The 14,335-nt window shown below is 47.4% G+C and overlaps 1 protein-coding gene across 5 annotated transcripts in view; it reads right to left on the bottom strand.

Moving 5' to 3' along the window:
* Positions 1–4,196: 4,196 nt before the first annotated feature.
* The window catches only part of ABL1 (ABL proto-oncogene 1, non-receptor tyrosine kinase), a 119,693-nt gene continuing 109,554 nt past the window's right edge, over positions 4,197–14,335 (bottom strand). For all 5 annotated transcript variants that reach the window (XM_037879608.2, XM_037879613.2, XM_037879610.2 and 2 more), the window contains 5 exons: positions 14,137–14,321; positions 11,767–11,919; positions 11,043–11,132; positions 10,540–10,704; positions 4,197–7,957 (listed from right to left, as the gene is read on the bottom strand). In XM_037879608.2, coding sequence (XP_037735536.1) covers positions 6,261–7,957; positions 10,540–10,704; positions 11,043–11,132; positions 11,767–11,919; positions 14,137–14,321 — 2,290 coding nt within the window. In that variant the 3' untranslated portion in view covers positions 4,197–6,260. The remainder of the gene's footprint in view (positions 7,958–10,539; positions 10,705–11,042; positions 11,133–11,766; positions 11,920–14,136; positions 14,322–14,335) is intronic.

The following is a 14,335-nucleotide window of genomic DNA, read 5'->3' as shown; positions in this document are numbered from 1 at the left end:
ACCTTGCGTTTTGTCAGGGAAAACCCATTGCTCTGCAGCGGTGACACTTGGCAGGGAAGAGCAGTTTTGCCCACTTTGGGAGAGGAAGTGAAGTCTAGTGATTAGAGCAGGGGGCTGGGAAGCCAGGACTCTGGGGGTTCTATTCCCAGCTCTGGGAGGGAAGCAGGGTCTAGTGGCTTGAACAGGGGACTGTATGCAAATGTTAGTACAAGATTATTATAAAGGGACAAAACTATCTGCCATTAGGGCAACTTCTTACAAGCTAGAGACTTTCATTTTGCTTACCTGGAGACTGGAGCAGACCTAGGTGTGTCCGAGCTTGGTTTCAGACAGCTTTATCCTGCGGGGGCAACAGCTGCATTGTCATCTTCAGCAGGAAGGAAAGAGCCACCTGCAGGGCTGTGATGTGCCACAGGCTGGCCAGGATCTGCTGGGTAAGCAGTGCTTCCTTGGAGGGGAGATAGGCAAGTCTTTCGCTGGCTTGGGTTCCAAGGGATGCTCTGAGCAGGTCATTCTTGCTTCAGGTTAGTTTTCACTAGATACTGATGGAGGGGCCAGCTGGGGGGGGGGGGGGGGGGAGTGTGTGGTGGGGGCGGGGGGCAGTGGAATGGAAAATAACTCCTTGAAGCACGGTTTTGTATTTGCTCGGAACATGTTATTCCTCTCCCCGCGACCAATCCCCAGGATGGTGGAAGGGCCCAGCTCCACTGCCCCTCATCCTGAAAGGCCACTCCACTTTGGGCTTCAGGTTCTCTTCCCAGTCCTGCTCACTCTGGGGGCACCAGCTCCCCCACTTCCTTATGGCGTCTCCTTACCTCTGATGGGAGCGGAGGGCTTTGCTCCCAGTATAGGCCACCAGATGGCGCTAGAGCTCAGGGGCACACAGCTGGCGTTCTGCCCTCGCAGCTCAGAGTCCGGCCAGCTCTCAGGGCGTTGGGCGATGTGTTGTTCAGAAGCATCAGGTGCCTCTGACGATTAGGCCAAGGCCCGTGTGCCTTTGGTGGTAGCGAGAGCACCAATGCCAAGCCTCAGCACCAGGGAAGGGACCGCTTCTTTAAAGAATTCCCTTGCCATTTAAAAACTATCGACAATGCAAGAGGGAGGCTAGTTTTCAGCTTTACCGGAGACTTTTCCAGTGTCAGGAGCTTGCTCTGAGTGGGGACTGGCCAACCTCATGCCACGGGAAGACTTTTCAAGGGGAAGAGTGCAGCCCGGCAGAGCTCTGCTGTGAATCCCAGCTTTCCATCAGGGCCAGGGCACCCTGGCTGTCCAGTCTCCAGACTAACCTTGCCCAGGGCCTTTCAAATTCATCTCAGACCGTGCTCCCCTTCTTGATCGTTCGCTTTCCTGGTGGCCAGCCTCTCTTCTGCAAATAGCCAGACATCAGACCTTGTCAACACTGGTTTACACACACTGCTTACTCACAGACTTCCTGCACCAAGTCCCTTTTACACCGCTGAGAGACCCAGCGACAGCCCTTCTCCCCCACCGGGTTTGTTCTTGCCGGGTAAGCTGGAGCTAACCATCCACGTTTTAACTTTATCTTGAGCGGAGCTGCAGCCTTGCGAAGTCCAAGGTGGTGGCAGAGTTTGGGATCCCAGATGGGTCCATCCGCACAGGAAGCCCCAACAGCGTTTCAGTCATGTTGTGGGGGGAAGGGCAGAGCAACCGTGTTATAACAATCTCTCAGCGTTGTCTCTTTGCACTGAGAACTGTGTTATTAAAAGCTGTCCTGAGTGGTGCACTAGCTGGGGTGGCCAGCCTCTCAGAAAAGCTTCCCCCGGGACTAGAACCCCTGCTGGAAAGGTAATAATAGAGAGAGGCTCAGGAACACTTACTGATCAGCGGAGAATTCACGCCAAACAACGGGGGATACTGCCAGAGAAGCATTGGCAGCATAAGTCCATAGCAAGATTTCCCTGTAGCTGGCAACATTTTCCCCCATTGGGAGAGGTGCTTGTCTAGCAGCATCTCTGCAGGATAGGAGGCTTCGTGTGGGTAGAGGGGATTCTTATTTATTTTTTGTCAATGAACATTGACCATATTTTGAATCTTGTGACAAGTGATTTCCTCAGCAAAGCTGCCGCTAAAAGGGCACGATGCATTTGAGGAAAACCTGACAGGGAGCATTACCATTTCAAACGAAACAAAAGTATTTTCTCCCCTGAGCATTCACTCACTTTCAGGTTCAATAACCCAGAAAATTGGAGCAATCAACCTGTTAAATGCATCAATCTGTTAAATCAATTCCCACGGTATCTGGCTACATTTAGGGCTTGTCTACACTTAAAATGCTATGGAAGCACAGCTGTAGCGCTTCAGTGTAGACACTCCCTACGCCGACAGGAGGGATTTTCCCATCAGCGTAGGTAAACCACCTCCCCAAGAGACAGTAACTTGGCCAACAGGAGCATTCTTCCCTCAACCTAGACAGTGCTCAGGGATGTGGATTTTTTACACCCAAGTGATGCAGTTATACTGACCCAATTTTCTAGTGCAGACCAGGCCTGAGTGTTTTACCTCCTTTTCCCCCTTCTAATCCTGTATTTCCTGATGCTTTCCCCACCCAGTCAACTGACCTCCCCTCTCCCAAAGATTATGGTCCACATTAGGGGAGAGAAGGATTTTCAGGAATGATTTCACTTGGCGTGTAGCCCCACCACCTCTTTCTTGCTCTACAATCCTTCCTACCCCAATCCAAAGCCAGCGCAGCATCTACCCGCAGCGGGCAGCTATTAACTGTATCCATGTCGTTCTGTTGAGATGTAAATCTAAAACATTCTAGGTGTGGATCTCTCCAAGGGCCATTGTCATAAAATAATTGTGAACTTCCTGTACTTTCGTGTGCATTTTTTGTTGGATGAAACCAGTCTAGTAAAGAATTAATCCAGGACTTGCTAAGAGTGGCACCAATTTTGCCACTAATAAAATTTATACTTACCTATTGCACATCCCTGCTTTTATTTTTTTTAAACAACCTTCTGCTAATTAAGTAATGGTTCAATCTCACCTGCATATCAGCAACTGCAACTGGACAAATGTTCTGATGAACCCCTATGCCCCATATAAAGGTTTCCGCTCCCTTTATCATGCGTGCTAAATCTTTCGGGAGGTCAGGATTCTGGTCCCTTACTGAGCTCTGTTACTGACCTGTTACGTGAGTTTGGGCAAGTCACTTCACCTCTCTTTGCCTTCTCACCCTTGACCTGGTCTGCCTCGAGTATAAGCTAGCTGGGGCAGGGACTATCTCTGTGTCTGCATGTCGCCTAGTACAATGGGTATAAGGATATGACAAATCTGAGATTTGCTGACTGGTCAAGAAGGAATCCTCTGGACTGTTCCATCAGCAGTGGTTAAGCTCAGGGGGCAGCACACAATGGTCAACAGAGGTCTTAGCTCATCCATCACTCCACAACCAAAGCCTTTTAGGAGCTTGGGAATTTCTGCCAATTTCACGCTAAGAATCCGAGAGCCAGGAGGGAGAATCCTGGCAGCAGCTCTCTCTGGAGCAGTACCCTTCCCAATTTTCAGAGAGAAACTGTGGCACAGACAAGGTGTCAGTGAGTCTGTGTTAAAACTGGGATTAGGAGGCAGAAGATCCTGGTTTCCAATTTTGGGGTCAGGCCACAAAGCCCTGCCTGCCTCACAGCAAGCACATACCTTGGAACCAACTATGGATTAGCCAGACACTGTTTTAGAAGAATGGAGAGAGACGCCCCTCCACATCAAAGGGGAAGAGAGAATAGAGACTAGATCTTGAATGCAAAACACATGGCGGAAGAAGAAAAGTCTAGGCTCAAGTCCTGCTCCCACTGAAGTCAGGGCAAAACCCTGACTTCAAAAAGGGACCACATTCAGATCTTTATTCTGTACATTTTTTCCCCCCCTGTATGATTTTCAGAGCTAGTTCTAAAGACTCTGGTAACTCGCTGCCCTCTGGTTCTGATCAGCATGGTGAGCAGAAAGGCCTTTGTGAAATATTTCATCCAGAAAGGGGGCCTCATTTCAGCAGCAGAATCGTGGACGCTTGCACCAGATAGAGGTCATCTAAGCTGAAGCAGCCTTGCCAGTAGACCAATGCACTCCTGGTTTTCTTTGACACAGTTTATTTTTAAATATACTATGCAAGAGAGCACAGAATAAAAAATAACACTCCCCCTCCCCCCCCAAAAATAAAAAACGGAGAGAGAGCCATGTACAGAAACAATCTGTATTGGACCAAAATAAAGGGGAAACGTCCCCTTTGGTATTACAGAAACGAAGGACAGAGCTATTTACACATTGTAAAAAAGACAAGTCTACAGAAGTGTGTAATACTGAGATACAAATGTATAATATAGTGGCACAATATGTTATCGACAAAGTTAAAACAGTACCTCAGAAAAGAGATAGTCCAAGGGGTGGTTTTTTTGTGGGGTGTTTTTGTTTGTTTTGCTTGTGGGTTTTTTGTTGCATGTATGTTTGTATTTTGTAAAGGCAGCCTGCGGTGTTTTGTTTTTTATTTGACTGTCACATGTTACACCAAGGTGATCTGTGAGGGCGAGAATGGTGTGAGCATAGAAAAGATCAGAAACCACCTACAAAACAAACAGTTCGTAAGAGGAAAAATAAAATATCATCGAAAGCAATTAGTGTTTAAGATACACATGGTGGGGTTTCACAGGAGATACTGGGGGAATGAGGTGGGGAGATTGCTTTCTTCTCTTGTCCCGAGTGAAAGGAGTTAAATTGCACTGTTAATTGTTTTAAAGTCTTGTCCTTTCAAGAACACAGGGAGTCACAGTTAGTCCCCAAACCCGCTGGATTAACTGGGAGGGTCAAAGTGAACTGGGAAAGGCTGCCAAGGAATCACAGGTTCCGAAGTTTGTGGCATCCTTCAACAGTCTCCTTGAGAGGTGCACCCCAGGCAAAAGGGGTCCGCAGGCTTCTCCGATCCCTGCTTAATCCTGGACAGAACCACCCGATCATTAGGGTGATCAAGGTTTCCACTGGAATTAAATAAACTACTTCAAAACCCTATGTATAGATTTTAAACTCTTCAGTGGGATTTTGTACAGACGCTGAAAGGAAGGGCTCGCCACGGAGCTGCTTTCCTCTTCCAACCAGGGCTGTATGAGAGAGCAGCGTCCAGGTCTGATGTAGCCCTTATCTGAGCTCATTACTCCCATGTAGCTCACCTAATTTGACGTGGCTGGAAATTTAACTAGACAAAGAACAGCTCTGCTGATGCATCAGCTCATGCCCATTTGGGATGCACAAACTCAACTAAAACCACGGCTGCAGGCACAGTGGTATCTTTAAATTCATCCTAATCCACCTCCCCCTGTTGCCACCCTTCTCTCCCTCACTCAGCGACGACACAGTCAGCTCATTGCTCTCACAAAGGATTTGCCACTCCCCCAAGCTTGAGCCTGGCTAGTGTTTTGCATCTGCAAAGCATGGATGTGCTCTTCCTCAAAAACATCACTCCTTTATCGTTACCAAAAGAGATCCACAAACGGACTCCTGTACCACTGCAGTCAGAGGGACCATCCGTGCCATTCCAAACCCACAGTGATTCGTCGGGGGCTCTCGGACATGAGGAAACATGGATTCCTTGACCAGCAGCTAAGGGTCACCGACAGAACCACAGGGAGGATTTTCGTAAACGTATTTCGTAGCGTTCTGTTTCACGACAAAGTTTCATTAATAACTCCCCCGCCACCTCCAAATCTGTGGTGTTAGTGTCATGGATGTGTCTGCGGGGGGGAGGGGACACTGTGACCCCAGGAAAGCAGGGTGTATATTGCTATTCAAACACTCGTCCTCATGTACAACAGGGGCCGGGGGAGGGAATCAAATTGCAGTAGGAATTCCTCCAGGAGGAAGGCAGAATGTCGGCGTCCGTCAGTCCGGGTTCTTAAAGCTCTGTCCAAAACAATAAAATATCATAAAAAGGCCTGGTTTGACCTCAGCATTTAGACTTGTAATCCACAAGGCAAGAACTCCACAGACCAGAGGATTTTGAGTATGAGAGAGACAGGGCACCTCGGTGAAAGGGAGGAAAGTGCATCTTGATGAACACCCTACTTTAGGCAGCAGGGCTGTGTTCCACAGTCTGGGCCTTTTGCACATCCCTGTACTGAAGGCCCCTGGGTCCTTTGTCAGTCTACCATTGCGCTTATGCTGTAGTTCTCTCTGCAGTTGGCTTTGGCCTGTTATTTAAAAAAAAAAAAAAGAAAAGAAAGAAAGAAAGAAAGAAAAGTGTTACCTGGCTTCTGCTACCTCTGAACAATATCGCTGATTTCTTTCACCGAGCTGAGAAGTTTGCTAAAGTCCTGCGTGGCTGCAGGGCCGCTGCTAGCGGTGGCCGGACAGATCTGGAGCTCCCGAAGGTTATTCTCCAGCTTGTTGATGGCCTCCCGGAAGGCAAATTTGTTCCTCATCTGCTGGATGGAGTCCACGTAGCTCACACAGAACGTGTAGAGGTTTTTGCCAGCCTCCAAGACGGCGCTGTGGCTCACCATTTGTTCGGAGTTCTTGCTGATGGCCACGCGCAGGGCCTCAGTGCTTTCCAGTACCACTCCCTTGGTGACGGTGCCGCTGGCTATCCTCTCTGGAGGCTGGCGGGTTTTGCGCAAGGAGACTCTGGTGGATATGAGAGGGATGAAGGCTGTTGACGACGGCTGGTCCCCGCTTGGGGCGGGTGGGGCGGATGAGGAAGAGGGGGCTGGGGCCGCTGTGGTCAGCAGCGGCTTTGTGGAGGACTGTGGCTTTGGTACAGAGGGGAGTCCAGGCTTTTTTACACCCTCCCCTACCTGGTTTGGCTTGGCGGCGTCACTGCTTGCAGTGTCTGCAACCTGAGCCACCTGTTTAGATTTAGTACCAGACCCTGCATCTGTTGCTTCGTGGCTGGGGCTGTGGGATGATTTTCCAGGCTTCCCAATGGAAGCTGAGGACAGTGGAGGCGGAGGGGCCGGTTTAAGCTTTGATAACTTCACCTTGTCCTTTCCTGATGACTCGGAAGTCTGTTTGAGCCTCCTCATCCTTGGCTCCTCTGTAGAAGCCTTGCTGGCCACCACAACCCCAGCAGAGTTGGGTTTGACAGCAGGACCTTGGTCTGTCATCCCAGTGGTCCCTAAGGCACTGGATTTGATGCCATCATCCTTGTGGGACAGGCTGGAGGAAGGAGCGATTATAGGTTGCCTGCGTACAAGTTTTGGTGTCAGAGAGGGCGGGCTGGAGCCAGGGCTGGACTCTGTGTCTTTGAACACATCGTCAGTTGTCTCTTCATTTTTCTTCAGCAGCCGGGGAGGGGGCGTCACCATCCCTCTGACAGCAAGATCCGTCTTGTTCTCATTCGCCCGCTTCCGAGGCAGGGCTGGCTTTTCGCTCTTGTGCCCTCCGAAGGTGGAGGAATCAAACTGCCGCACTGTGGACTGCAAATCCCTGGGCAGCGTCACGGATCTCCACTCCGTGTCCCTGGCTCCATGGGGCACGCACGATGCTGAGCAGGACCTCAGGAAGCGCTTGCTGGCATTAGAACTACACTCTTCTTCACCGGCTCCCAGCCGGCTGCTCGTCATGGAGCTGGCTTTTTTCCATAGGTGTGGGGATAAAAAGCCAGAGTTCCCAGTGACAGCTCCGTTAGTGACTCCAGCCCCATTGCTCGGGCCCTGGCACTTTGAGGCATCGATGGCATCTGCAGGGGGCACGATGAAGGCTCCATTGCTGGCATCCCTGCTTTCATCCTCACCTCCACCCTTGCGGTCCGAGTGGCCGTCCATCTCCCGGAAGGAGCTGCTGCGTTTCGGAGGGGCAGGGGCAGTCTTCTTCTTCTTCTTGATAAGGGCACTGAAGAGGTTGGTCTTTTTGTCTTTTGGAAGCAACCGCTCATCTTCATTTAAACTGCTCTCCAGGGCAACTCTTTCCTTCCGCGGGAGCAAGGGAGAAACAGCAGGTTCGTGCTCCAGAGGGTCTGCAAGGAACAAAAGATTCTACTGAGCTTTGCTTAAAGAAATACAAGTTTGCTTTCCTTTGGGATCACACTGCAGCACCTCCTAACACGTGCAGGCTCTGTAAACAGAGGGCCAAGTTCAGACCTGGTGCAAGCAGGCACTGCTCCACTGAAGCCAAGGTTGGATTTGGTCCAGAATCTTTGGACACATGAATTCTTGGGGGTGGGGAGTGCTTATCGGATGCCCTGCCAGAATACCTCACCCTTTGTTTTCTCAAGCAGGCCTCTGACTAAGTCAGTCAGACAGGAATTTACATTTAAAATTCAGACAAACACAAATTAACCCTCCTTATCCCAGAGTTCCTGACATCATATCTGGAGTTTTCTCTAGCCTTGTTGAGGGTAAGCGAACAATAAGGTCAACTTTTTTTTTTTTTTTTTTTGGTCCCTTTGTTGTTTTCTCCCATGTGACTGAAGGTTCATTTTTTAAAGGCTTGTCTGTATCCACACACTCATCTCCCTGTTTGGTTACTCTAAGGTGTCCATAATTCCCAGCTGATATCATCCTCTGGTGAAGTGTATGGTACAAGCAGAAATCAAGGTTATTCTAGCAGCTGAATACACCTAACCATGTCATTGCGAAGACAGGCAGCCTTGCACAATGGAGGAATCCAGAGATAACAGCCTGCTCCAGTGGAACTGCTCTGGAAGGAGAATGGGGTGACCCTTTTTCCACTTACATGAGAAATACTTCAAAAATGAATAGTGGCTTATAATACTTTTGTCAGGAGTCCTGAAGGTCCCAATATTTGAACAACAGGGTCTCTCGTTCACAGGTCAGGCATTAGAATAGAGCTCAGACAGCCTAATTCAGAAGAGATGCCTTCAGGGTATTGTATACATTTACAGCTTGAGTAGGCAGCAAGAGGGGGAGATGGAGCAGGGTTAAATAGGGAAAAGAGGATGCTACATAGTCATATACTGGAAAATATTCTGGAGTTTGGATCCTGGTTGAGAGGAATTCTTGAAAAAAAGGGAAATTTCAGGATTGCAAAGTCACACTTTTTTGGACATGTGTATTTAAACCAGTCACATGCACCTGAACACATCTGGAGGGGCATAAGCAAAAAGAGCTTTTAAAAAAATTTGGAAGGGGACACCCATTTCTGAGAGTAGATATGGGTATGTGAACTCCTCTGCTCATTTAGGAACCAACATGAAAAATGTTTCTTCTCGACACTGATTTTTCAAGAAAACAATGACTCAGGTCCCTAACATCCCTTCCCAGGGACCAACAACTCAGTGATCAAGACTTAAACTCAAATTTCTCACTGAGTGCTTGCTACTGATGGGAAGTGATGCTCACAGGTCTTGGATATTTGTAAGCAACTGGAAATGGGAAGGGACAAAGGACATTCTATAGGTACCTATTGTGAAGTTGACACAGTAAACACAGCTTCCAGGCTCAGATATGGCACCAAGACACACCTTCTCCAGAAGAACCATCAAGTGTCTGTATTATATAAAAAGCCACCCCAAAGAGGAGTTTTGGTGGTGACCTTCTCTCTCTCCTATGCATGTATGCATATGCACACACACGCCACTTCTCTCAGAGGTGTACTAAAGATCTCCAAGATCCCAAGTAGGCAGAACATACTGCTTACTCCCGATGGGACAGCTGAGCAGGCACATTTAACAGGAGTTGGCAAGAACCAAGAGATCAAATTTTTATTGGGTTTTTTATTTTTTAAACTTTGCATCTTAAAATGCTCTAGATACAAATTAACTGCCTATGCTCAATGTTTTGTCATTGTTTCAACTGCCTCAAAATGGAATCTACACGCTTTGAAAAACTGATTGAAAGGTTGTTTAATTTCATGGTAGATTTTGTAAATACCTCAGTGTCCCTTGCTGAAACTATATTTGATATCTGCCACAAGTAATACGCTTCAGTGTTTCAAAACAGACAAGTCTGGACCGTATATACCAGAGCCCTGATCCTGAGCAGTGATCCAGCCTCTTTAGACCACTCTGGTGATGTAAAGGGGCTGGCAGCCAGGGAGATTCCTCTCTGCTGGGAATTCCCCCAGCACTGAGCAGCTTCAGGACAGTGCAGCGAGTCCTACCCTATCCCTTTGATAACTCCTGACACAGGGGTGAGGGAGACGGTGTGCTCAGAATATTCTGTGCTATGGCACTGCTCCACTGGGTGCCATGGGCAGCAGCTGTAAGCTAAAACAGCCCTCAGGGCTGCTCTAACTTACAGCAGGGGCTGCACCAGTCCCTGGACCAACTAGGAAATCAGGAGGTAGAGAGAGAACACAAAAAGGAGATATCCCCCCTTCCTGAGCTGCATGGCTGCTGCAGCTCAGAATCTGCAAGTAATACTGATTGCTAGCAATCTACAAGAAGTGCTAGTAGCTACAGGAACAGAGTCCCAAACCCATCGCGAACCTAGGAAGAGAAGTGCCTAATGACAGGACACATCCAGAGAGCAGGTACCTATCATTAGGCACTTTTCCCATGTTCTCTCTGGGTCTGGGCCTCCATTTTATTTCAGTCTGTCTCACAGGAGGGGAATAATGGCTGTAGCTAGAACATACCACATTCCCCTTGTCCTTTAGGATGCGCCATCTCCATGTTCTCACTGGCATCTTTGCTTTCAGCAGCTCTCCTGGATGATCTTGTTTTGGTTGGTAGTTCTGGAGCCTGCAGGAAGTTACTCACTACGCTTCTCATGCCTTTTTTCCCCAACTCTTTCTCCACCTCTGGAAGGCAAAGAAAAGAATGATCACAAGGAAAGCACGCAGGGGTGGGGGGGGAGAGATAAAAGGCAAAAATACTAAGCTATCTCTGGACAACAGGGGGAAAAAGACAAGCTGACAGCACCCAAGGGAAGGGGGTTCAGCCAGACAGAAGGCCTGCTGGTAACAAAAATCTGCCTGCTCCATCTTTTTTACACTGGGAAGTACAACTTACAAACAAAGCTTCACTGCAAAGCAACTTGGTGGGGATGTTCAGAGAGAGCAATAAATTACGTTAGAGTCACTTATGCCATCGCCCCCATTCCCAGAAACAGTGTGATGAATGGTGCAAGTGGACTTACCGTCTGATATGCTGGATTCTTGAAACATGGTTTCAAACGCTTGGTGGATTTCAGCAAACGAAGGCCTATCAGACGGGCTCCACTGCCAGCCTGAAAGAATACTTCTAGTCAGGACTTCTAACAAGCCTTACAAATATTCATTAAGCCTCACACTACCCCTGTGAAACTAGTTCAATATCATCAGCCCCCTTTTACAGGCAGGGAAGCTGAGATTTAGATGTTAGCCACCTGATTTTAAGGACACCGGGCACCCTCAGCTCCCACTGACACCAGTGGGAGCTATGCCTACTCAACACCTCCAAAAAAAAAATCAACCATAAACGACTAATGGCCAAGGGGACTAAGAAAAGTCGTTCCCAAGACAATTAACAAGTCTCCCTTCCCCATCCCAGACAAACGTGGACACACAATTCTTTATTTAGATTCCCAGGAAAGAGGAGACAAAGAAACTTGAGTTAAACAACACCTTCCCCAAGACCTGGACAATTCCCACTCCTAGCAGAGAAGAAATGCCCCCAAGCCAAGTCTGCGTGTCTTCGGAACATTTACATCTTCCTGGGACAGCAGAGTTTAAGACTGTAACCACGTGCTGCATCTTCAATGGGAAATTAACAAAGGCTCCTTGTGCCACAGTGTTTAACCATACCCTTGTACAGTGCTACTACCTCTTTGCAGAGCTCCATCAGCTCTCACATTTGTCTCTATATGCTTTTAGAAAACTCACATGCTCTCATGAGCTCGTAGACTTTCTCAGGACAACCTTCAGGGCGCTCCATGCGGTAGTCTTTCTCCAACAGCTCATACACCTGAGACAGGTCAATTCCAGGGTAAGGGGACATGCCGTACGTTGCGATTTCCCATAGCAGGACGCCAAAGGCTGCAATAGAGAAATCAAAAGGCCTTAGAGTTGTTTTTTAAAAGAAAAAAACCGCAATAATCTTGCAAGTTTGCTGTAAGTGGATGCACAAAACAAAAATTCCCGGGCACTTAAACAAGCTCCCTGTTCTAGGTGGCTCAAATTCCACGCTCAGCAGCAGGTCAGAAACTAAAGTAATGTAACGAGCTTTTTCATCAACACGGACAAGTCTCCTGCAATACGACAAGATAGAATTAGACTAATTTTTAATGTATCAGCTGTCTCAAACCTGAATGTCTTGATATCCTTCAAGTCCTATTAAAGGCACAATTAAGAGATGCCATTGTGGATTAATTGAAACTGCTTCTCTGCTACACTGCAGTCTTGCTGTAAATCTGACCGCTCTTCTCATCTCTATTTTCCCTTTTTCTCTTTAGGATTCCCATGTCCAATTGATTCACTGTTTACGGGCTGCCCCTGTTCAAGGAGTATCAAGATATACAGAAGGGAAAGCTGCGGTCCCAACATTGTGATGGAATTCACAGCGATAGCTGCCAACTAGGCAAGAACTATGAGAGACAGTTTGGTTACAAGGAAAGTTTAACAGAAGGCACCACAGCCAAATAAAAATAACTTCTATGATCGGGATGCCCTTTCTGTATTGAACTGTGGTGAGGATGTGAGAGAGCCCCATGGTTAGACAACTAAACTGGGATTCAGAGTACAAAGGACAGACCCCGCACCAGTTCAACAACCTGCATGTAATTAGTTCGGTCATTGTATTCTGTTTTTAGCCTGAAGAGAAGGCAATTATAATCCTGCGTAAGTACAGAAATCACATCATATTACATGATAAACAACCAAGGGCAATTTAAACCAGCCACTTCCATGAGCATTTCTGTTTGAATTCTGTCCTCAGGCAGTGGAATGAAAGTTTGCAAAATCCTGCACCCACAGCAGTTGTAGTGAGTGACTGGGAGAGGGCTCACTTTATTTTGAGTCAGATCCCAAGGACCATGGCCCTAACTCCTACTGATCAGGATTTGGCCCAATATTAATTAAAAATAACCTTGCATGTTTAGAATACCTTTTCTCCCAAAGCGCTTTATCATTTCAGTGTACACAGGAGTCACCCCAACTACTGAAGTACAGCAGTATCCTTGATGGATCATGGCAGCTGTTCACAGCAACACCACACACAGGTTTAGGATAGCACAAAGAAAAATCAACACCTTATCCAATAATACAGTACCCAGAGCTTTGCCGCCATCACCAGAACATTCACAGCATCAACAATCCCTTTTCAACATCCTAAGAATAAAACCCCACTCCATGCAGAACTTTCCATAAGATGAAAAGGGAGAACAGCCAGAAGTCCACTAGACACTTCACTACTGCCAAATTGATTTTTATGTGGAAGGAACTTGGGGTCAAATCTTCAGAAAGTCTTACATGCCACTGAATCCTAAATGTCTATGGTCACTTATACAAATGGGTCTTGGATTCCTAGGTCACTTAGACACTTTTGAAAATTTGCCCCTCAGATACTGTGGTGATCAGCAGCAGTATAAAACCTCGAGATAGACAAAGTGCACTGGGAATTTAGGGAGTTGGAACGGATGGACTTAGGCTATATCATACAGGCTATCTATCCTGTTCTTATCAAAAGTATTCCAGGCTCTTCAAGAGTATCAACATGTCTTCAAGTTCTCTCTCTGCTTCTCATCTCATTCAAAGGATTCTTTTAAAAATGAGCTCAGAGCTAACACTAGGCACATAGAGATCACGTTTAAACATCTCAGACTCTCACCCTCATCCTAAAAGTAGTTTACAGAGCCAGTAACCTTCAACAACATAATGCCCCAAAGTACCATGCTATGGCATTGATTCAGAGCTGGCTAGGGCACCTATCCTGCAAACACGCATCTGCTTAATTTTTACATGTGAGGACTACTCTCTCATGTGTGAAGTTACGTGTCTATTTAACTATCTGCAGGATTGCAACCTCACAAGAAGTCCTGACCGACTGAAAGTGTGCAGCTCCTGGGTTTTCCTTTTAGGTCTCCCATTCAAACACTGAACCAGCCCACACATGATTAGCTGTGACAAGGTCACAGACCAAAGTGGTTCAGCCACCAATCATTCTCCCTCTCTTGAAGAAACAGTTTTTAATGTCTTGATTTTATAGCCAGGAAAGAAAAAGGCTGTCGTCTCATGTGCATGTAAGTATATTCTTACCCCAGACATCAGACTTAATGGAGAATTTGTTGTAAGCCAGACTTTCTGGCGCAGTCCACTTGATTGGGAATTTGGCTCCAGCATGGGCAGTGTATGTATCACCTGTCATCAGCCTGCTTAGACCAAAATCTGCCACCTTCACCAAGTGGTTCTCCCCTACAAGGCAGTTTCTGGCAGCAAGATCCCTAAGAAAGCGGAC

The sequence above is a fragment of the Chelonia mydas genome, chromosome 16 (genome assembly GCF_015237465.2).
Source record: "Chelonia mydas isolate rCheMyd1 chromosome 16, rCheMyd1.pri.v2, whole genome shotgun sequence".
Lineage (NCBI taxonomy): Eukaryota > Metazoa > Chordata > Testudines > Cheloniidae > Chelonia > Chelonia mydas.
Note: the sequence above shows the minus strand (reverse complement) of the source record. Positions and strands in the feature narration are given on the sequence as shown.